The 23,205-nt window shown below is 43.7% G+C and overlaps 2 protein-coding genes across 2 annotated transcripts in view; one reads left to right on the top strand and one right to left on the bottom strand.

The window, feature by feature from the left end:
• The window catches only part of LOC118237154, a 69,524-nt gene extending 53,027 nt beyond the window's left edge, over positions 1-16,497 (bottom strand). Inside the window, exons 1-4 of the mRNA XM_035435618.1 lie at positions 16,082-16,497; positions 2,375-2,506; positions 1,523-1,572; positions 236-335 (exon numbers count right to left, since the gene is read on the bottom strand). Of these exons, the coding sequence (XP_035291509.1) occupies positions 236-335; positions 1,523-1,572; positions 2,375-2,506; positions 16,082-16,117 (318 nt within the window). The 5' untranslated portion in view covers positions 16,118-16,497. The remainder of the gene's footprint in view (positions 1-235; positions 336-1,522; positions 1,573-2,374; positions 2,507-16,081) is intronic.
• Positions 16,498-16,904: 407 nt separating this feature from the next.
• On the top strand, positions 16,905-23,086 carry riok2 (RIO kinase 2 (yeast)). The gene is made up of 10 exons (XM_035380017.1): positions 16,905-17,093; positions 17,278-17,416; positions 17,638-17,754; positions 17,978-18,153; positions 18,483-18,571; positions 19,239-19,430; positions 19,527-19,619; positions 20,126-20,659; positions 20,985-21,081; positions 22,799-23,086. Exons 1-10 carry the CDS (start codon positions 17,028-17,030, stop codon positions 22,958-22,960), a joined length of 1,665 nt encoding a protein of 554 aa, XP_035235908.1. The 5' UTR covers positions 16,905-17,027; the 3' UTR covers positions 22,961-23,086.
• The last annotated feature ends 119 nt before the right edge of the window (positions 23,087-23,205 follow it).

Below are 23,205 nucleotides of genomic sequence, written 5' to 3'. Positions count from 1 at the left end.
CCATCAAAACGGTCAACATACACAAGTACAATATTTAACCCTGTCAGTGTTCGAGAACTCCATTGCTTTCAATTACCAGTAGCGTATGTGACATCAGCATTAGACTGTTCAGTTAAGAACATTCTAATCACACATTCATGATCTTACACATTAACTGGTTAATGGGGTTGGTTCATTCCCTAGTTGACTGAAGTGATTTCAAGGGGGAGTTGAACACCTTTCACGATTACTGTACCTGTCTCTCCAGCTGCATCACTTGAGCCTTCAGGAGATTGACTCTCCTCTCATCAAACACCTCCTCTTTCCCCTCATCCAACAGCTGCTGATACTGGATCCTAAGAGGAGAGACCAGAATTAACTCCTCAGACGGCACCGGTAGCTCAGCTACCTGGCTAGCGCAAGTGTGATTCATCAACCAACATTAGCGTCAAAACATGCTTCAACAGGGGCTTGGAAGAAGGCCGCCAATAAAAAAAAAATTGAAACTAAATATTTGCAGCATTACTGCAGAAGGGTACTCCCGCAGTAAACCGGATTGGGATGTCGGTCCAAGCTAAAATTGATATGGAAAACAGAAGTGCTCAGGGCCTGATATACATTTCCTTAAACGATTTAGCCGGGATGCAGTCAGTCTCTATGTAAACACGGCGCAGGCCATGCGTGTTTTGCGAGGCAGGAGGGTGATAGATTTTGTTTTCCCACCTGCTGGTGGCTTGGAATCCCTCCTGAAGTTAGTGTGAGTGAGTAAGTGAGTGAGAGGGATGTTTGCTAAAAAAACTAAAAAAAACCTGGCGGCTTCCAACCTTCCAAATTCTCACAAGTGTACCCCACTCCCTGACAAAAAAAGCTAAACTGAAAAAAAAGAAAGAAAACACCAACAGCTTTATTTATAAAGATTTTCGGGGCAGTTATGTCAATGTCATACTTGATATTTCTAAATGAGCTGTGCCGTACAGTAGGACTCAGACGCGAGACGCAAACAGCGTTTGTGCCAGGTGCGTATTTCTTTTGGAAGAGCAGGTGGAAGCTACGCGCACAAAAGTGACTCTGTGCACAAAAACTAGAGCGTCCAGCCTTTTCCGCTAATCTACACTGGTCCTGTATTTGATGCTAAATAGGCCGCTTGTGAACATGTCCCATGTATGTGACATACCTGCAATTTCGTTTGTAGTGGCAGAACGAAAAAAACAAATGAATAAATATCGAGAAGCGGTCTCCAGCCTCCAAAACATAAACAGTCTAAATAATTCACAGAAGTATTCTTGCAGCGAGCAGACAGTGGGTTTACTCGTCCATGACAGCATTCTAGAGCGTTTAATTACTGACTGAGAATGAAAAGCATATTCACGCCCACCGCCACCAAGGCACGTGTTGTGTGTTTTGTCTTCTGTTATCTCGACTAGGAAAACAGCGCAACAGTTTGGTTGCTATGTTTGACAGCCCAGGCTCGACTCGCAAAATTCACAGCTAAAACCGGCTAATCCTGTACAAATGGCGTGAATACAAATGAAATCCGCCTTACCGCAGGTCCTCGAGCTCTTCTTTCAGCTTAGCATTCTCTCTCTGAAGCCTCTGAGATGAAAAAGGAAAAAAAAAACTGAATATTATTCTTATTTCTCAAGGGGAACATTTCTCATTACCGATTCTGTACCACTGCAATAGCATGCCTCTAACTAAATACACACTCTGCCAATTCATGGCAAGCAGAATAAAATATGCAATATCAGTAAGCATTCTAAAGTGTACTCAAGTAAGCTGAGGTTTAAAAAAGAATCTATGCATCATACACCACTGCAAGCATGCATTAGAATTCCAAACATTTACATATTGTATGTATATGGTAAATGATTGCATCCAGTTTGTGGTAGAAGGGGGTATCATGGCAAATGTAATTCAAGAAGGCCTAGAGAAGAGAAAGTATTACATGGTGCCATACTACCATGTGAATAGTACCTACCATACTGAAATACACAGTGATATGAAAAAGCTTTAGGCCAGCATTACACACAAGTTCACTAAAAGGCTGGTGAGATCAGATACTGGTTACAATGTATAGAGCATGCCATTCTGGGAACAAAGGCAAAGTCTGAAGAAGTTTGTTTTCAGTTAGCTTTCAAAAATTGCGATCGGCTCCATAGTTCTGACAGTAGCACCAACTCGTTTGACCACTGGGGGGCTAAAAGACAACCTGAAGTGCAAGGTCTGAAAGGTGAAAGGTTTGATTAACTGAAGGACCAGTGACCTCGCAGCAAGCTAGCACCAGCACTCGAATTTGAAAGAGTGGCATTAGGAAACCATTGAAGGGAGATGAAAACAGGAGAGATGGCCATATTTTGAAATGTTGATATTCGGTAGAATATCAGTATGTACTTACCTCCACTTTGGTGTTACCTTTGAGGAAAGGCTTGAGGTCAGAATCGTTCTCGGTATCCACAAGTGAAGTTTTAAAGGTGCTCCTAGATGCCAGGCCATTGTCTGAGCAGTAACTGGCCAGAGACCGTCCAGCCTACAAAAATGCATACAAGAGAACCAGTTAGCCTTGACTCGCATTCGATTGGTATTCCTATTCAAATGTCTTTTTGGTCACGCATTCACTGACATGTGTTAAACAACTTTTACCTTCACAGCTGAGAATTATCATCCCCTCAAGATGAAGAGTACTTTCTAGTTTCAAAACACATGGAAAGTTTAATTCTAGTACGCTTGACATCCGGAAAATGTGCATCAAATCGATGTACCCTTTACCATGAACACAAATTTAGCCTGAGAAAATTACAAACCTCCACAGTGATTACGAGAAGAACAGCATTCTACAGGGATGCCTCTTATCAGCTTCAGGCAGATGGACATCTGGTTAAAATCACATGGTTCCATATTCTATTTATCGCTGTATAAAATTCAAAACATTAGTTTGGTTTTGTTTCTTTACTCTAACATGAAATCAGACCTTAATTAGCCCACTTAACTACTGCATACATGCACAGTGTAGTCATTTTTGACTGGAAAAAAAACTAGAGCACAGGTTTAGCCGTTATGGCAGCTTGAGCAGTGTTTCAAAATGATGAAAGCTGCGCTTCTTTTTGATTTTGATCCCTGGATGGAGGCCCTGTGGATACCGATAAGCTCAATGAGTTGGAAAAACATGGAAATAGACAACTCTGACAAGCCAGTCACTGCAACATTTCCACAGCAATTAAAAATATCCAAATCATGAGCACTGTGCTCCGTAATTATGACACATGTGGATGCTCTCGAATCTCTCATGTTTCTTTAATCTTCGATATCACAGGACTTCAAAGTCCAATGAAAATACTAAAAAGACTGCAAGGCCACGATTAATCAACTTGACTTTTGCTAGCATATCATTTTATTTTCTCCTAAAAGTTAGCTTGATTTGTGGCCTAAAAGAGTTCAGTTTTTTTTTCGGGCAGTCTGTTGAAATCGTTTTTTCCTCCGTCTCTGCGCCGGCTTCTCCTGCACTTCCTGCACGGGCCCTGGGAGCTCGGAGATTAATGATGATTTACGGCCTGCACATCCTGTCGTGACTTCAGCCCCCCGCCTTCAGCCGTGCTCTCTCGTCGACCCCTGTCCCGATCCCCGGCTGCCCCCTGCACCCCAACCAAATAAGAAGCTCAGTTCTTCCCAGCTCAATTTTATCTCATGGGAGAGAACAGGAGGAGGGTGGGGGCAGAAATCAGGACAAAATTGAATGACCCATTTCTTCCTTTTTTTTTTTTTTGAAGGAAAAAAAAAAAACCCCCAGCTGAATTCCCACCAGATCTAGACGGGGGAGGAAACCCGGCCATCGCGGAGCGTGACTAAAGGTTCGTTTGGACACATCTGGCCCCGAAAAAAGCGCGTTGGGAAAAAGGCGCGATGGCTAATCCGTGAAGCGGCACGCCGGTGCCAAGGTCTGCGCTCGTTCCGCTTCCACCTGTGGACCATCAGGTCGAGAGGAAGACTTACTGGTCAACAGCTGGGTCCTGCCCCGCGATTCTACACACTCCATCTGTAGCCGAGGCTCACAGGACCCATCTCATTAAGAGACCGTCTCAGGCATGCCAAAGGCTCAATTGTCCTATCAACTGAAATGTGTTAACGCTACAGGCCAATTTGTTTACTCAGAGTGCACAGAATAACAATAACCCACACTAAAGACTGTCTGAGACATCTTTGACACATTTAAAGTCAATGAGGAGGAAGCAGTCGGGGCCAATATAAGCCATTCCACGGGAAGTTAAAAATCTCTCTCAAAACCAATTCAGATTTAGATTAAAGAAAATTCAGCTGCCATATCTCATTGTCTTAGGCTGTAATTCTAGCCTACATCATGACCTAGTTTTTCTTTCTTGTATAGCTCCTTATAAAATTCATAAAATTTTTTTTGTTTGTTTTTGTTTTTTGCCATTACACCCAGATTACCAACAAAATGCACAAGGTCAAATGTAAATTTACAGTATTTTAATCCTAGGTAGGTACAGAGAGCATGAAAAATAATTAAGCCAGAATAGTCCACAATCCAACACAACATGTAGGCTATTATGCTGGTGTGTGCACAGAAGGATTTATGGCAGAAACTTAACAACAAACGACATTGCCATGTTATGAAAACAAACTGCAGTACTTTGAGAGCACACTTCGAAATAAAAGCCTGAAAATAAAATGTAGTTATAGCGTAAAATTAACCATCTGCAGAAAGTATCTATGTATTCAAAAAATGCTTTTGGTTAGACCTCCCAAGTTGCTTACAAGCTGTCCAACTCAATGGGAGGTAGACCAAGTTTACACATCTGGTAAATCCAACCAAACTATCCAGCTTTAGGCTAATATTTAATACTGACTTTCAAAAGCCAATTTCAAGCACTGTTGTGATTTGGCCTAGTAAGCAGATTTGAGGACGACAGTACTGTCGTCAACTTCAATTTTCATTCATTACAAGGAAACCAAAGTCCTTAAGCCCTAACCAAGATGTCACTTAAGAACTTGATAAAAATGTAAGGGGTTAGCCGAACATGTGATGGGTAAGAAAATTTAATTGATAATATTGCACTATACTTGAGACATGTCCTTTACCAATCCTTTAAACTCAGGCCAATTCAATAATTACCGACTTCATAAAGTAACTTCTTGTAACGAACTACATATGGGCCTATCAACGGCAATATTATTTTACAATCCTGTACCTCATAAACTAGCCTGGGCTCTTTCTCCTTATTGTGGTCTTCGTACTTTCCACCCTCCTTGTAAAACCCATCAGCCGTAAACCCTCACAGAGCCAAGTTCAGACTGCAGTAGGAAAATCTCTATCAACGCTGCAAGGGCAAGTCATTGTTCCACATTCTGATCATTTCGTCATCAAAGGAATGGTCCCACATAAAGAACCATGATGCTCTAAAGCAAGGCATCAGATTGTAGTCCTGAGGGGCCGCAGTGTTCACTGGTTTTTGACGCATTTCTGTACGAGTGATTAATTAAGTCACTGATTGGATAAAAAGTTGCACGCCTTGTTCTCAAGGCCTTCATTGGCAGCTGGCTGAAAGGAAATAAGAAATACCAGCGAAGACTGTAGCTCTTCAGGATTGGAGTTTGTCATCCCTGCTCTAAATGCAGAAGCTCATGAAAAACCACGACCGTGGTCTGGTCAGTTGGTAGGCTAACACTCCAGACACGCCAGGCCCACAGGCACTGTACGGGGGGTGGGGAGAGGAGGCCTGTTTCTTCTCATCATGAAATTTCATTATGGAATGAAAATGAATGACCCATGGCCAGAAATACGTTTCATAAAAGGTATTTGTCAGCTGTCTATCTGTTTCAGTTATTTGGTCTGCCAAATAAATGTAATGTTTCAATTGTCCGGTTTGCAAGGACGAGCTCTTCAGATGGAAATGTTTCTGTCTCTTCGGCTATTTCAGCATGTGCTGTGTGACAGTCAGTGTCCCCATAATGTGCGTGTGTGTGTGTGTGTGTGTGGACTTCTTTCTTAATGAGCCTTTCTGAGGACAGAATACCAGAGACCACATTGTGCCTGAGGCAGTGCCTGAGAGGAACTCAGGGTCTCAGCTGCCTTCAGTCAACCTCCGTCACTCCCCTCATGTCTGAAAAGATCAAACCTCAGCTGCTATACGCGGGTCAAGTAATTAGACAAATGGGTGACGTGAGAGCACTACCTAGGCAGTCAATGAAACACTACATCTTGAGGTGTAAAGGTTACCATACCTGCCCAGCAATGGCCAATATATTTGAAATAAACTGCACAGCAAGCTTATAAAATTACCGAAAAAAATTTTCCAAGGCTCTATACATAGCAAGCTGACTAACTTGAAAGTAAATTGGACACATGGGAAAGAATAGGCCTAGATGTTCATTTCTGAAGAGTAGACAGACAGCTGTAATTGCCAAAAATTCAACTCGGCATTGAACATAGCAATTTGTTTCAAAAGCCAATTCTTTGTAAATTATCCTGTCTGATGGTGTTTTCCTCTTAAGGTCCAACTGTTCTTCTTTTTCATTCATCCATCTTTGTTGTCATCCACCCATCATTGTCAAACTAAGACCTCAGTGAATCAAAGGTTTATTTAGGTTACTTACAGCACCTATGTAGGCTAGTTATTAAACTTCTTTCCTTAACAGTGCAGAAGTTCAGTGAATATAGTTCCAGTAGTCTGCAAAAGTTTGGTCAAATCATAAAAAGCAGCCCATATTTCTGAATATATTTAGAGCCCTTTCGGTAAATCGAACCTTGTTTCTGACATTTTCACAGCATTCAGTCAACAGCCAAATGATTATCCCCGACAATAAAAGTGTATGATAAGGCTGTTTGGAGAAAGGTTTTAAGGTATTGGTCATAAAACCTGCCTCGCCTTATCGGAAGCTAAAAGCTACATTAAGGAATCCAAGCACAAGCGATTATGCACGCTCAAAACTACAACAGTATCTCTGCGTGGATCTTGAGTGCCAAATTAGGTCTATGCTATTATGACTGCTGTGTATATGACTTGGCCACCATGCTTGCTCTGACAGAAGAGGCAAAACGAAGCTCTACTGAGGCAGTACTGATCCCGAGGATCTTGTCCTTTCCAAATCCCCCAATTAATCTCACATTAACTATCCTGCACCCCCAACTCCCAGAAATGCTGCACCGCATTTGGGTCGCTCTGCTCTGCGAGGGAGAAATGAGATCATGCCCGTGCCAGTCCAAGAAGCTGGAACCAGGGAGGGCTGGTGAGCCCGACCGCCGCACGGCGCGCCAGTGCGGACGGGAACTGGAATAGGGCGTGTCCCGTGTGGGAGACGTGCCAACCACTGTGTCGTTTTAACGGTGTTGATGGAGTCAGATTCTCCTGTCCTCCCCAGACACGAGACACGGGAGGACCCCCCAAACTGATTTAGGAGGACAGAGAAATGATAGCTGTAGGAGGTGCTCTCTATTCATCAGCAGACAAAGTAGTACAAACCTCAGAAAGTGGCTCAGATATTCCGTTGCTCTTGGATGGGCTTTGCGAAATGGGCGTAGATTTTGGGCGTAGGCCTTGAGCATGAGTGCAGAAGCTTGCCCGGCGACCAGTGTGCTGAACTGCAGTAACGATGGGGCAGGAACACGGAAGCTAATTGAAGTAATTAAACTAATTAGACACAATCCCAGTGCCTCAGGTAGCGAAAACCTGGCTCTTACAGTTTTCCTACGGCGAGAGATTAGTCTCAATATTGCTGACAAATCTGGGCATCATTATCCATAAACAAGAGGCACATTACAAATGTGTTTTACTATACACAAATATCTCCACTTGTGTCTTGTAAATTTTCACTTAAATGAATGTGAACTGATTTGTATTTGTACGGTCCAGCACTCATACACAGAGGCAAATTTACAGAATTCAGTTCTCCTGGAGGTTAAACCAGACTACATCTTTTGCCAAGTGTAGCTAATGACAAACAATAGCCTAACACGCTCTGAAATATCTACAGTAGAAAGACGAGAGATCACTGTAAACCAAGTTAAATCAATTGCTAAAGGTACAAAAGAGGCCATTGCTTTTTAACCCAGCTTATAGCTGAATGAGGCATGCTACGTGTGGGTCTAACAAATGAATGGCTTGGTACAGACCCTGGTGAGGCCTACCTCTAATATGTCACTGTTACTTTTCACGAACCCTGTTAAGCTTTCGGTGTCGCTGAGACAACCTGACTGCAGTAAGACCGTTTCCCCCTGCAGAGCTTTGTCTCCTGGTTTGGAAGCAGTGCCCGTTCATGCGGATATTGCACACGCCTTCCAGGGCCTGTCGTAAGAAGAGCCAACTTCGCTTGCCAGGAACAAACGTCCACTCAGTGATTTTTAATGTGTTTGGATGACATCAGCAGCAGCTCAGATAAGCTGAGTCACATCACTCTGTCCACATTAAGCCATTGCTTTTAGGATGGCAAACAAGCGGAGCAGCATTCAAGGAACATAAAGTGACTGTCCACGGCAACACTGGCGGCAGGAGGCCGTCTCAGTATTTCACACATACTGCTTCTGTCGCTTGCGTTTCTCAATAACATGGCAGTTTTTTCAGCAGTTTTTGGAACAACGCAAAATGCATTCAAACCAACTGAGTAACCTGTTAGTCAGTACCAATGATACTAATGATTTGAACAGAACAATAGACTTAAATTAAGTCAAGAGTTAAAAATTTCGCTTTAAGCTTACAGGCTTTATTGAAAAATCGATATTAACATACGTTTCACACCATCACACACCTGTTCCTCAGTTCAGCAAGATTAGTGCTGCAATTTCAGTAGTCCAAGTTCACATATCTTCATTTGTGTTACAGGGGGCATGTGTGTGCAGACCATTTGCCAATTTAAAGAACTTCACTCAAGTCGCCAGTTGAAAAGAATGGGAAGAGAAGGATGCAGGGAGGAAAAAAAAAAAAAAGAGAAAAATGATGGACCGCAAGAAATCGCTTCTGATCCTGTCATCCTGGACCTGGAGGGCTGCGGGATGATAAATTCACAAACGGGCCGGCCTACGAGACCGCCAGGCCCCAAAACGCACCCAGACCAAAAGGGCTTAAGGAAAGTTGGAGATCCGCCGTTGAAAGCGATGGCCCCCGGGTGCGGCGGCGGACAAAGGAAATTTCCCCTTGTTTAAACCCACAACAGCCAGCGGCGGCGGCGGCAGCGCTGCAGGCCCTTCCCCTGAAGAAACCTGGGCCGAGTCCCCGCCCCCCCCCCGGTTGCACGCTTATGAAAAGTGAACATGGGCAGCATTAATCCCAGCAGGAAGTCCAGCAGACATGACACTTCCAGTGCCAAAACAAGGGGCTTAATTAGTGAGCAGTTCCGGTCTGACAGTCAAGGCCGCGACCTTCCCCGGGGGAATAATGAGCCAGGCAATGTTTGGGGGCCTCCTGGCGAAAAAGAGAAAAAAAAAAAAAAAAAAAAGGCCGGGGTGCCGACCGCCGCTTTAGACGTGCTAAACTGACAGATTCGGGTGACCGGAGGATGAACCCTGCGCTCGCTGGTGGAGAGGGGGGCCCCGGGACGTGTTCGCCGGGAGAGATGGGGTCGCCCCGCGCCTTTTGTTCCCGGCCGGTGAAGCTCGATGAGGCTGGGTCGGTTCGTCTCCTTTTCGGGGGCCCGCTTTGTTCCGAGCAGGGAAGGGGGGGGGGGACGGTAGAGGCCCCTAGGGCCGGCTGCTTCATCAGCACAAGTCGAGGGCAGCTATCTAAACAACAGCCCCGGGTGTTCGCCGGGGTCTGCTTCGGCAGAAGAATGCGGCGCGAGATCGGACGGCCACATCGACACCCTCGCTTGCATTTTAACGCCAACTTCAAGAGTTACTGTGGTGCAAAACCCAGCTGGGAAAGCAATTTTTCACACAAAGCCAAGAGCATAAAGTGCTTGAAACACACCTAAATAGAAAAACTCGATGCTTTGGACTCTTGGTTTTCCATACACCCTTCCACCAGCAATCAAACCATCCTCTTTTGAATTAAACTACAATTGTAAATTGTTAGCTTTCTATTATATTTGAGTGGCAAGCTGATTAAATTAGGCATTATATTAGACATATTGGTGGGACTCATCCACTGCTCATCAAATCAGAACAGGAGGACACAGCTGAAATCTTCAGACGCAGATGTTTGTGGAGCCAAACGGCGATGCGCACACAGAAAGCTTTGTTTCAGTGTCGGTTACACAAGGATGTTCGACACAAAGGGAAACCACAACAAACAGAAAGCTCAGTCACCGCACGCTGCCCCGCAAAACGCACCGGAGCGTAGCGGGACCCCTGGACCCCGGGCCCCGAACCCTGTCCCGTTTCCTCTTAAGCTTTGGCGCTGTTGGGGTGATGTCATGCATTTTAGGGCACCTCTTGCCAGGTCGGGTACCTCGAGCCGTCCCACTGCATTGGGCAGGATCCCCGGAGGGATTGGCTGTTAGCACCACGGCCCAAACGAGCGGCACTCGCGCTTTAGAAAACACCCCGCACCCCATGAGCTGGGTGGGTGTATCCGGTGTTGAGAAGGCATGCACAAATTCACCCACACCCCCTCTAAATTTCAAGAAAAGCAAACCGATTTTCAGTTCGTCAACAGCGACCGATGTCGGAGCTCGGAAAGCGAAGCTGCCGGCGACGTCATTTCCTCACAGAAGGCGCTTCCTGAGTCCCGCGCGAGTCATGATTCACGCACTGGCTCTATGACTGTGGTCAGCCATCGCATCACAATCACGCACTCTGTTCTCTCTCCGTAACTGGAGAGCAGTAATCCTTTCACCCGGTCATGTGCTTTCAAATAAGAGTCATCCCAGGCCGGTCTGAGGCCTTTCCGGAGGAATACTAAACTTCTACAAGGCCGCCCAGACATCCTCCTTTTCCCAGACATTTGGTACTGAAAATATCTGTCCAGGTGGGATTTCAAACTGAATTCCTAAAACTGTCCAGGATTTAGGCTAAGTTCTCACTTCATAGACCTTACATACATATATAAAACATATAGCCTAATATTAGATTCGTAGATGCTTGTCCACCCGTCCTTTTTTTTGAAAACCAAAATGTGGTTTTCAAAACCATATTTCCATGGCAAAATGAGTGGGGCAGGAGAGGACAGCAGCTTCAGAAATCCACAGACGGCAGAAAAACCGCAGCCCCTAAAGCACACCCAGCCCCAGAAAGACACCGCACGCTTCAACGCTATATTTGTTGGCTCAGGCCTAGTAGTCACATGATGGCAATTTTATTTGTTTTCTTGGGGTGGAGTTGCAGTGCCACCCTGTGGCCACATGTGCTACTGCATCTTTGAGCTCTCATTGGTCTTTATTTAGAGTCTACTGATCTGGTAAGAGCAAATCGAGACAGGCCCACTGCAAGCCACACCCATTTCAGACTGAAGACCTAGGGACATGCCATGTGCAAAAGTTTGGTTGCCATGCTAACCATGCATTAGCCTGGAGAACCACACCACAGTGCCTTCTCTCTGAAGCCGTTCTGTGAGTCGCCCTTGCACAGCTCTGGGAGAGAGGGCTGGCCCCTGCTCCTCAGGGTGATTACCCAAGCTTTCCACATCTCCACGCCTCATGAGCGATGGACCCCGGTCGCATGGCACCCACGCCCCCGCCGGCGAGGTCATCATTACGGGCCTGGCAGGTTGTTTTTGGACCCAAGCGTGTCATGCGAGCACTTCCTACACGTACAGCTCTCCGTGAAATAACATCCAAAATTAATCTCAGGCAGGACGGAGGCTCCTGTCTCTCACTGATGAATGACTCGTCTGTGTTTTGCATGGCTGCAGTTGTGTAACCCATCCATGTTCCCTCACATGCAGGATGGAAATCCAAATGCTGTGGATGGTCTTTACAGGTCAAGCAGGTCAGGCTGGGAAATTACCTTTTTTTATGGTCAAACTCTTCTCAGGCAAGGTAGAGAGTGCAATGACAGTTATCTTGACAGGCTAATATTTAATTTCCATAATTAAGCAGATGTAAAGAAAACAGAGTACTGTCAAGTGAGTAGACCTGTGTGACCTTGTCAAACAGGAACAAACATGTTAATCGAACTCACACGGGGTGTGAGTTTGCCTGTAAGCAGCGGTGTCCCTGCATTGTGCCTCTGGCTCTGTAAACGTGCTCGTGTACCTGCACTGCCTACAGTAAGCCAGCGTGTGAAGGGCTTCTGTACGGCCCATCAGCGATAGGCCTCAGATTCATGTTCTCTCCCATGGTACCTACTTACTCTTCAGGTGATGGCCCTGTCCCCATGAATGTGATTTAAAGTAATACTACGCAGGAATTTTAGCTTGAAAAAGTCAACCTCGTCGACAACCTTTGTGAACTCCAGCGACAGCTGGAGTTCACAAAGGGGATTAATAGCAACATGGAGCTGGAGTAGGCATGTTTTCTGTTGTACAGGTAAGTAACTTTACCCCTAGCTATCCAGCTAGCTACATTAGGTAGTTAGATGGCCACAGTCGGGCACACGGGGTGAGTAGGCGGGGATGAAGACGGAGGAGGAGACTTCTTTGATTGCACACACAGGACCACAGCAAAGCTAAAAAGTTCTGCATAGTATGCCTAGAAAAAAAACTACTTAACTATCGTAATGTAGTGCTCTCTCCATGGACCAATGATTTGTTAGTGACAGAGCTGACAATCAAATGAATGTTGTCTAGCAGACTAGTCTACTCTCCATTTTTTTTCTGATATCATGAACAGCAGCACAATTGTATTTTAAGTGGAGTGGTAATGGTAAAGCACTTTGCAATGCATTAACTTATGTCTGAGTCACAATTACTAGAGCTGTTTTCAGCAGTACAGCAAGTGCACACTATTGAAGAAACAGCCGTCTGTTACATGTGCATGCAGCATGTGTATAAATGTTTGATCTATACTGGGTACCACTATTCCTCTGTGTGAAAAAAGGGTTTTTCTGACACGTTGACAGTTGTAATGGCTCATGTTAGGGATTTTTGGCAGGCTACCGCGTGGATGCAAAAGGCCAGCAATAACAATCCAGTATTTGCTTTAGCCCTGAAAATGTATTTTAAATTACGTCTGCAACCACAGATTTCGGCAGATTTCCAGCCCAGTCGCTCAGGAAATGTTCTGTCATTAAATATCTGCCTACATTTTAAACTGAATATATACTGTATCCTACCCCTTCCCCCCCACCCACTCTCCACCCCAGGCGATGACGCACCCTAGGGCAGAGATGGGCGACAAGGGCCATATCCATTTCTGGTTTCATGCCAACTTCTGGCCTTAATTAGCTAATTAGCCCTAACATTTACGCCATCAGGCATTTTCGCTACATTTCTAGATTAAATGGTAAATGATTAGCATATGAATGACGGCCGAAGACTGCTCGCGTCCCCATATTAAACATTTTACATTGATCTAATCAATGAGCGAACTAGTGTTGCTGTACACAGCCGATAAGCTCATTTATCCAGGGTAATTGGTGGAAACAAAAACCTGTTATAAACACCGGCCCTCCAGGCCCGGGATTGTCCACTCCTGCTCTCGGGTGAAGTACGAAAACCTGACCATGTTAGTGTGCTAACCATGGCCAGCAGCCTCACAGAACATAATTTACCCATAACCTCACCCAATCAGATGGCTCGTCTCCCCTCTCAACACAAGAGTCAGCCAATGACGGTGATGCTCTAGTGATAGACAGCAGAGTTGACAGTAAGTGGCTGCTTCAGAGCAGGATGTGAGCACGCCTGCACTCTTGCAAACTAATAATGCAGGACACTGCAGTAAAGAGAGGCTTGCATGTCATAGTGCACTGCAGTCACATTACAGAGTAGTTCTGCCATGGTCATAAAATAATGCTTTGACCTTTTAATGATTTAGTGGGCCTGCATATCCTACATAAATAAAATGCTGCTTTTCTTACAATCAGCATTTAGGAACGCTCAAAAAGTATGCATTGCATTTCATTTCATTTTCAAAGCGTGTGTGGCCCTAAATTTCCATGCTATAGTTCAGAGAAAGTGACCACTGGCAAACAGTTTAGCCTGTCCAAGTAGCCTATTTCCAACTGAATGTGTGACTTCCGTCACAGCCTTAGCATCTTACCACTAGCACTAACCACAGCATCGCATGAAAATACGTGCTACTTTCCAGCCATCCGTTCATAGCAGCCGATTAGCTTTTAATTGCATTTTGAGACGCAAAAATTGTATTTGCAAACATTGCCGGAAGTGGAATCAACCCTTAAATATTTTAGGCTAGCCTAGATAAAATATGTCTTTTCGCGACTTATAGGCAGAATAAAGCCTTGCTTTTCTCAGCGAAGCACCCTGGCTGGCTAGAACGCTCAGAGCTTCTCCACGGAACTCGGGCAGGCTACTTGTTGGGCCACAAAACGCAAAATAAAAGTGTACAGGGAATTTCACCAGAATCGACATCCGTTTCTGGCCCGTGACAGAATGCATGAACAATTTGCGGTTTCTTTCCATGCCTGTATGAAAGCTAACGGGTTTTGCAATAAATCCAAACGGCCAGACTACGGTTCCAAAGCAGAGCTCTATCTGTGACTGTAGAGCCAAGTGTAAACGCTGCTACGGACAGCATTTACAGCGCTAAAGCTTCCATAAATGTTTCCGTGATGGAATGCAGAGTATTTGGTCCTTAGCAACAGCATCATTGTTCACAGAATGAGGCCTTGTTAATCGTCCATTGACTCATTTTTCCCCTCAAATCTACCTACTATAGGAATGTACATCTTACTAGGTAGACTCAAAAAAATACAGCTTGTATACAGCCTCTTTGTTCCATTGTATTAGGCCTACATTATGCATCATCCCATTTTAATCACATTACCTTCACTGACTCTAGTTAGGCCTATATGCTAGCATACTCCTTTTAAGAGCATACAACAACATCCCAAGAATGCATTCATCAAAAGTTGCCTGATCAAACAGAAGTAAAGAGGGCACTTCACAAATTAAATTAAGGTCACAGCTGATCACTGGTTTTGTGGGAAGCACTAGCACCAACACAGATTAATCTTTTTCTTTAAAAAAAAAAAAAAATCTTAATACTTTAACACATCGTACAGTATGTTCAAAATTACAGATGACAAAGACAATGACTTGGCCATGGATACTAGACCATTGTGTCGTTTCATAGATTCATTCTGCATTTACTACCTGTACCAGCAACTCCTCTATTTGGATTCTTCCAATTTGCATTTCAGCATTTTACAATAAAAGGTGGTCCGTTCAAAAAACTTCATAAATGGGTGCACGTGGAAGCTGCCTGACACCAACAGACACTGGATGTGCATTTTAATTAATTTAGCTGAAAGCTAAACCATGCCATTTCGCTGAATATTGCAAAACCACTGCTTTTCTAAACTAGCAAAAAACTGCAGCATTGACAGGGGCTAACCTAACTGGATAGCCTGGTACTGAAAATCTAATGCACGCATGTTTGCCTCAGCTGCATGAATGAAATAATGAATGAATCTGCCCCTTTGGCGATCTGTTTATCAACAGCCTGCCTTCTCAACCACATGTTTGTAAACTTAATTCCGAAACTGGACCATATTCCGCTCGTATGGAACAGTAGGTGGCACTATATCTCTACTCGTACTGCAAAACCGATAAAGTAACTTTATCGTTTTATTGTATATTTAATTTGCAACGCCAACGCATAATGCTGATTAGTTAGCAATCAAATCCGCGAGCAAACTTGCTGTACCACGCGCTAGGTATCGTTAATGAGGAAACGTTTGTACTGGACACTACTCTGCACGTAAATTAAAGTACTTACGTTATTAACCTGGCTAAACCCCAGTTACTCAGTTGACGTTAACTGGCTGTATAACTAGTTTGGAAGTTGGACATCCGACGTTACTAGTCTAATCATGCTAGGTAAGCAGTTATGGTGAGAATATTAGAAAGTACGTTGAAGGGTGAAGTTACAGAATGTTCCAGCACGAAAGCTAGCCATTGTTTGAATTGCATAAGCAGCAACGTAGCTCAATTAGAGAGTTACTATGCACTGCTTCAGCAATTAAGTCACAATTTCAACAAATGAAAAGGTTCAGGCAGCTAACTAGCTAATGTTGGCAGCCTTGGTAATTTCTTACCTTTGATGAACTGGTGTTAGAATTTATGGATGACATCTAGCTAACTAGCTGGAAATGTACAACCCTATATGCCGGCCACAATTTTCTTGCAAACAAATAAAGTGTCAGTTGAGCGGATGAATCAATCAGCCGCACATTGATTTCATGCAGCCAATGAGTGATTTATGTAGCGCTTGTTCCTTCTTTGGCTAATAAGTTCCGCTTACTGAATACGTTTTAGGTAATTACGAGTTCCGGTACTGAGAGTTTTCATGGCAGAGAAGAAAAAAAACTATGCGCACTTCAATGACCACAACTACTGAAAATATCTGTAGTCATAGTTACGGTCTCTGGTTACGGTATATTCGTCCTAAAAAGGGTGCAGTACCTTGCTAACACAGATCAATGAGTGTTATATGAAGTTTACAGCTTCTACGCTCGAAGCGAATAAACAAGTATGTAACTTTAAGCAATATTATTTCTGTTCAGCTATTTTTAATGCACCGCCTATAAAGCCCAAAATTATATAACAGTTGTAATCTTAAATTAGTTGATTTTAGTTGTGCCATCCACGTGTTTTAAAGAGATTCCTTACTCAGTGTCCAACTGAAATTATCTCCAGCTCAAACGACATATTTAACACAAAGAACGACTGTTCAATAATACTGTTGATGAATAAACTTTTATTTTTCCCACTTATTTAAAGTTTTGTTTCCGAGCAGAACTGAATGACTACAGAACTGTTACATAGATAAACGACAGAACAATTTCAAGAGATATATTTTCAGTGGCTGAAATAGGATCTGACGTCAGTGGACAACGTAATACGTATTACGTATTACGTGTACGGATGTCTTTTCCGCTTACCACGTGTGTGTTTGTAATGGCTGTGCAGTAGCAGTTCCGACTTGTTTTGCATTTGAATTAACCCAAAATTCCAATTAAACGGTGAACTTGCAGTAATATCATGGGGAAATTAAATGTTGTAATCTTGAAGTATCTTACCAGAGACGATTTCCGGGTCCTCACTGCTGTAAGTAGTCAATTAGCTAGCTGTATATCTGTCATATTCGGCTATGGCAGCATCTGTTCAGCAAGAGGCACAATGTTTTGCGAATTATATCGCTTGTAACCTTGTGACAGTTCATTGTTTTACATGATGTTACTTGTTACATATCAGTAATCAAGAGCAACATGTTGTGTGTGATATCTCTCAGGTTGAAATGGGCATGAAGAATCATGAAATAGTCCCTGTGAGTCTCATCGCTTCTATTGCAAGTCTCAGACACGGAGGATGCAATAAGATACTGAGGGAACTCGTGAAACACAAGTTGGTGGTATATGAACGCTCAAAAAGTATGAATGACACTTCTTCTACTCGTTTATTTGCATGGACGTAGCTATTGCTGGCGGTTAGCTTGCTGATCTGCGATCGTATAAAGTGAATTGTGATTATAAGCCAACATTATGCACAGATAAATAGATACTTTAATGTCTGTTTTTTTATCATTCCAATTTTATTATCTATGCATTTAGCCATGATAGAAATGATGACTGGTCTGTTTTTCTTCCTCTAGCCGTTCAGGGTTACCGTCTCAACTACGGAGGCTATGATTATCTGGCTTTAAAAACCTTTTCTTCGCGAGATGCTCTCACGTCTGTTGGGAACCAAATGGGTGTGGGCAAAGAGTCAGGTAGGAAGTCTGATTAAATTTAGGCTGTACTATTAGATTTATTAACCATAAATATAATCAACAAATTATCAAGCATATTTCATAAGAAGTTGCTTTTTTGAAAGTGCAACATATAGGTCAGTGAGATATGGCTATTTTTGTTGGTATCGTACTGTATAGTGTGGTTGAAAGACATTTTTGGCGTTGTGCAGTGACTAATTCTGTGATTTGTGCTACCTGTCAGATATCTACATTGTTGCAAATTCAGAAGGAGAGCAGCTTGCTCTGAAGCTTCACCGATTGGGGCGGACGTCATTCCGCAACCTTAAGAACAAGCGGGATTACCACAAGCACAGGAACAAGATGTCCTGGCTCTACCTGTCTCGCCTCTCCGCAATGAAGGAGTTTGCATACATGAAGGTACCATCTCCCTGAGGCATTGTGAAGTGATGCTTAATCCTCTGGAAAAATGGCATAAGTGTTGTGCCCTGATTGAACATTGGGAAAATAATAAGTGCTTGAAACATATCGTGAATGTAAATACTACTTTTTTGCAGTTATATTTCTCACTATCATTTGTATGAATTTGTATCTTAATGCTGTCGCTTTAATTTCAGATTTTTTAAAGTAGCTGATTGCAGTGCATCATGTTCACATTACACTGAAATCTTTGTTGTCATGCCCTTGTCTAGTGAGAGTTTTTAATTTGCTGCAGCTGAGTGCATCACAGCTCTGCATCTGTGTCTTAGGCTTTGTATGACAGAGGATTTCCTGTCCCTAAACCAGTGGATTACAACAGGCATGCTGTTGTCATGGAGCTCATTAATGGACATCCTTTGTGAGTAGACACATCCGGCCCCCTCCGTTACATCTTATTACCCATTTTTAATATTGGTTTTTGTATTACTCTGCGTTGTAAAAACAGGTGCTATCATTTTGAAGTAATATAGCCAGGCCATCACCCCATACAAGGTTATAATTTTTCATTATTTTTTATGTTAAAGGCTGGTTTTGTTAGATAGGAGCCATGTTTTGTGTTGGGGTTTACAGCCCATATTCTTATTAGTACACTAAAAAGCATAATGTTCTAAGTCCATTAAATGATTTGTTGTGCAAAGCTCTGTGAAGTGGAAGACAGCTCTGCAATACTATTGTTCCAGTAACACAGTGGCAATTTGACCAAAAAATAAAAATATGTTTGCCCAAAAAATAAGAACAAAGAGAAGCTGATGAATGTTCATTGATGGGAGTATTTAACCTTTATGTATTAAGTGCTAGTATGGACAGGACAAATTTTTCACAAAAGAACAAAGTTTGGCAACAGGCAAATAGTTATAATTTGATACTGATGGGGGATTTGAAACAGAGAAGGGATTTGTTTTTGTGTTCTTTACAAAAGAGATTTCCTGTTTTGTTCATAAATGAGCCTGCAAACTGATTACGTGCATATTTGTAATTTTGCAGTAAATGCAGCTTTTATTGAAACGTCCCTTTTATGTTTGCAGATGTCAAGTTCGTAGCATTGAAGATCCAGCTGCCTTGTATAGTGAGGTCATGGAGCTGATTGTGAAACTGGCCAATCACGGACTGATCCACGGAGATTTCAACGAGTTCAACCTCATGCTGGACGACAGAGACCATGTCACCATGATCGACTTTCCCCAGATGGTGTCTACTGCCCATCTGAATGCCGAATGGTGATGACCCTTCAGAAAAATCTGTTATTGAAAATGTGTGCAGTTCGATGAACAAATATTCACTTGTTCCTATGTTTCCCTTATGACCTGTTCTAGGTATTTCGACCGGGACGTGAAATGCATTCGCGATTTCTTCAGCAGACGGTTCAATTATGAAAGTGAGCTGCATCCCACGTTTAAAGACATCAGGTAATTTGAGACACCGGTGTCAGAATCCAGTCCTGGAGGGCTGCAGTGGCTCCTTGTTTTTGGTGTGTTTCAGCATCAGTGATCCTTTAGTCACTGATTGGCTTCATACCTTTTTCCCATAGTTTTAATTGGCTGCTGATTGTAAGGAAGCAACAAATACCTGTAAAATGCTGCCATCCAGGACTTGAGTTTGACACCCCTAATTTAAGGAATGTTTTTTTTTTTTTTTCAACAAGCCTGTGTCATTTTGCTTTATAGAGGCTGACTTATGATGAACTTGATCCACTTATATGTACCCACTGTTAATCAAAAATGTAAGATAAGTACATTATATGTTTTGATAATTAAGAAGCATTTAATGGTACCACAAGACAGAAGTTACAAACACAAAAAAGTTTTGTCTGTTGTCTCCTTGTGCTTTTGTAATTTGTCAAAATGAATGACCAATACTGGCTTGTTTAAAATGAAGAACATTTTTAGAATGGTCTTGATCCATTTTATTGTAGGAGAGAGTGCTGTTTGGACGTAGAGATCTCTGCTAGTGGCTTCACCAAAGACATGCAGGAGGACGATCAGCTTCTACATCCGGCAGGCCCTGAGGAAGAGGAGGGACAGAGCGAGGAGGAGGAGGATGATGAGGAAGGCTGCACCCAGGCCTCAGACGCGCAGGCTGCCCTGTCGGAGGGCGATATGGAGGAGTTCAGGCACGCCATGCAGCAGCTGGAGGGGCTGAAGGTGGAGGACGTGGCCCGGTCCAGTCAGGGCAGCTCCGGGCCCGAAACTGCACAGTCTGACGGCAACCTCAGAACAGACCCAAAAGAACCAGAAACCGAGGCCTGTGAGACACAAGAACCAAAGGCCCAAGAACCAGAGGAACCAGAGGAACCGCGGGCCGATGAAGAGGAAGAGCCAGAGGCCCGTGAACCGCACACACCAGAGGCCTGTGTTTACCCGGGGTTTGACCCGGAACGAGAGGAGGCAGACCAGTGTCCAGAATTACTCAACCTCTCGGCTGCCAATAAAGATTTCAGGCCTTTCAGGTACAGACTTGAGCTGATTTTAAGTGCCCATTAGTGACACCACAGTAGAATAACAAATCTAACCTTTACACTCTTGTCTGCCAAATTTTCCGTTGCTGTTGTAATATAGACGTTCTTATACACAGACTTCCAGGAGTGACAAACCAGGCAATTGTTTCATATTTCACATTTAACCAGTTTGGAGTGAAGTTGTGGAATTAAAGTGTGGCCAAGTGCATGCTGTACAATGAAGTATTCTAGGCTGCTAGTTTGTTGTGGTTGTTGCCAGGGCGATTGCTTGACTCTGGTTCCACAGACTGAGATCAGTGTGATTGTCTCTCCACAGAGACCAGGATAGCCTGCATCACATCAACGAACACAGGAGGAGAACCACCAGCGAAACGACCGTGGGGAGTGTGGGCAGCCTCTCTACCATACCCCCGGTCAGTACAGCCAAATTGCATCCCTAAACCAAGACCACCTATGTTTACTGTACACATTTAGTGTACACAAACACGTTTGAGTCTTTTATAAAGAGAGGATTGTTCATTAAATAGTAAGCCATTGGAACAGTGGTGTACTCGATAGTCTAGTATACATCTGTGATTTCTTCGCCCATATGGTGTTTTGTTGCTGGTATGGGTGCGGGAGAGGGAGGTATGCATCCGTTTAATATAAGATTGGTAACAGATTAAAGCCAAATGTGCACCCTGCCCTGGTCCCATCGTTAAAGCAGCAGAGGAAGGGAAAAATTGGTGATCCCAGGAGGGCTGGTGGACCACTGGGTCCGATCGTGTCGGGGCCCTTCCGGGGACAGGAAGTGGGCAGTTTGAGGACCGCTCTGCTCCTGCCCCCCTGACCCGGCCGCTATCGGGTTACGCCGGCTGTGGGTCGACCGGGAGACGGTGTGGTCCTGAGGCTCGGAGGTGAACGAGGGCAGCCAACGCAGACGACGCTAATCGTGCACGCTCTTAACCATCAGACGCGTCGTCCCGTCATGTGATAGGTTTTAGGTTATGACTTGTGGGGGAAACAACAGAGGATCTTTTGAAGTGAATCGCACACCGTGTTCTGTTAATCCTGAAAACGCTCGAACCATGATGAGTTGCGGGGGTTGATCCGGAAACCACTGCAGTTTAGCTATGCTAAATGGGCCCCACAGTTAACCCTTTCAGAGGTTGTTTAAAATGCAGTATAACTGGCAATATAATTTCATTGCCAACCATTTTGTGAGCTGCCAATCAAAAATTTACTTGAAATGATCGTGAGTGGATATGCCATGTCTGACGTAAAGCGCTTGGGATTTTCTTCTTTAAAAATAAGGTGTGATTGCACTGGGTTGTAAGTGTTACTGATGGATCAGCTTCAAGCTTCTCTTTGTCTGCACTGCTGACCTGCTTTGGCTTCTTCTACATGAATCATACTCCTTATTTTTGGAAAAACACCCATGAGACACTGATATCACTGTAATAACAGTTGTGTCATGTGTTTGTTTCACAATCGCTAAGGGGTACTTTTTTGATAAAACTCTGTGACCAGTGTTTGGATTGCATTTCTAAATGTGCCTTTGTAAGGGCAAGTTAATCAGTGTGCAGCAGTTTTAAGTCTTTGCTATTTCCTTAGATACTTTCCCATATGCTTACTCTTTCCAAAAAATTGAGTTGATATTAAATTCCAGTTAGATGTATATTTAAAAATTAATAGTAGCGAGATGAAGCTTAGCATTAATTGTTAGGTTTGTAAACTTTCTGTATTATGAGCCTGATCAGGTTGACACCAATGTGAGATGATAGTCCTCACCGGTTCTGGAACATGTACATTGTCAATACATCAGCTACTTCTGCCAAAGAGTGTTTGTGTAAATGTGGCTCTGTTTGGCAGCAGGGATTCAAACCAATTCGACCCTTGGCCTGTAATGTAAAGCTGGCTAAAATATGTTAGAACTAATCAGATTTCATGGCACAAATCTCACAACCTGTAGCTTCCATTTCCAGACACTGTGTAGATGGGGTCTGGGGTCAAACCTGGGTGATCCACATTGTTTATCCAAGGACAGCTCCCAGTATCCTTGTGAGTCGTTACAGGAAACCTTCATCCATCAGGTCAGGTGACCTCGACGGAGACTGACGATTGGCTGGTTTTATTCGAACCCTGTCGCAGGAGCTGGTGAAGCAGAAGGTAAAGCGGCAGCTCACCAAGCAGCAGAAGTCGGCGCAGAGGCGGCGCCTGCAGAAGGGCGAGGCCAACCTGGTGACCAAGGCGAGGCGGGACAACATGAGCAATATCAAAGGCAGCCTGGAGGCAGCCTCCTTCTGGGGTTAAAGAGGGCGGAGCCTGCTACGGACACTGAGACTGATCGTTTCACACACCACTTACAGGATGCTGCTTTTGTGCATTAGCTCACTCATTGTCTGTGAAAGTCAATAAACCCATTAATTTTATAAGAGGGCTCCCTTTTATGGTTTGTTTTTTGCTAATTTGGAAGAAATGTATTCTCGAATTTTCATAAATACAGTTTATAGCAAGCATTTTTCTTATCACAGGCCTCTTGACATCAACCAGTTCAG

The sequence above is a fragment of the Anguilla anguilla genome, chromosome 10 (genome assembly GCF_013347855.1).
Source record: "Anguilla anguilla isolate fAngAng1 chromosome 10, fAngAng1.pri, whole genome shotgun sequence".
In the NCBI taxonomy this organism is placed as follows: domain Eukaryota; kingdom Metazoa; phylum Chordata; class Actinopteri; order Anguilliformes; family Anguillidae; genus Anguilla; species Anguilla anguilla.
Note: the sequence above shows the minus strand (reverse complement) of the source record. Positions and strands in the feature narration are given on the sequence as shown.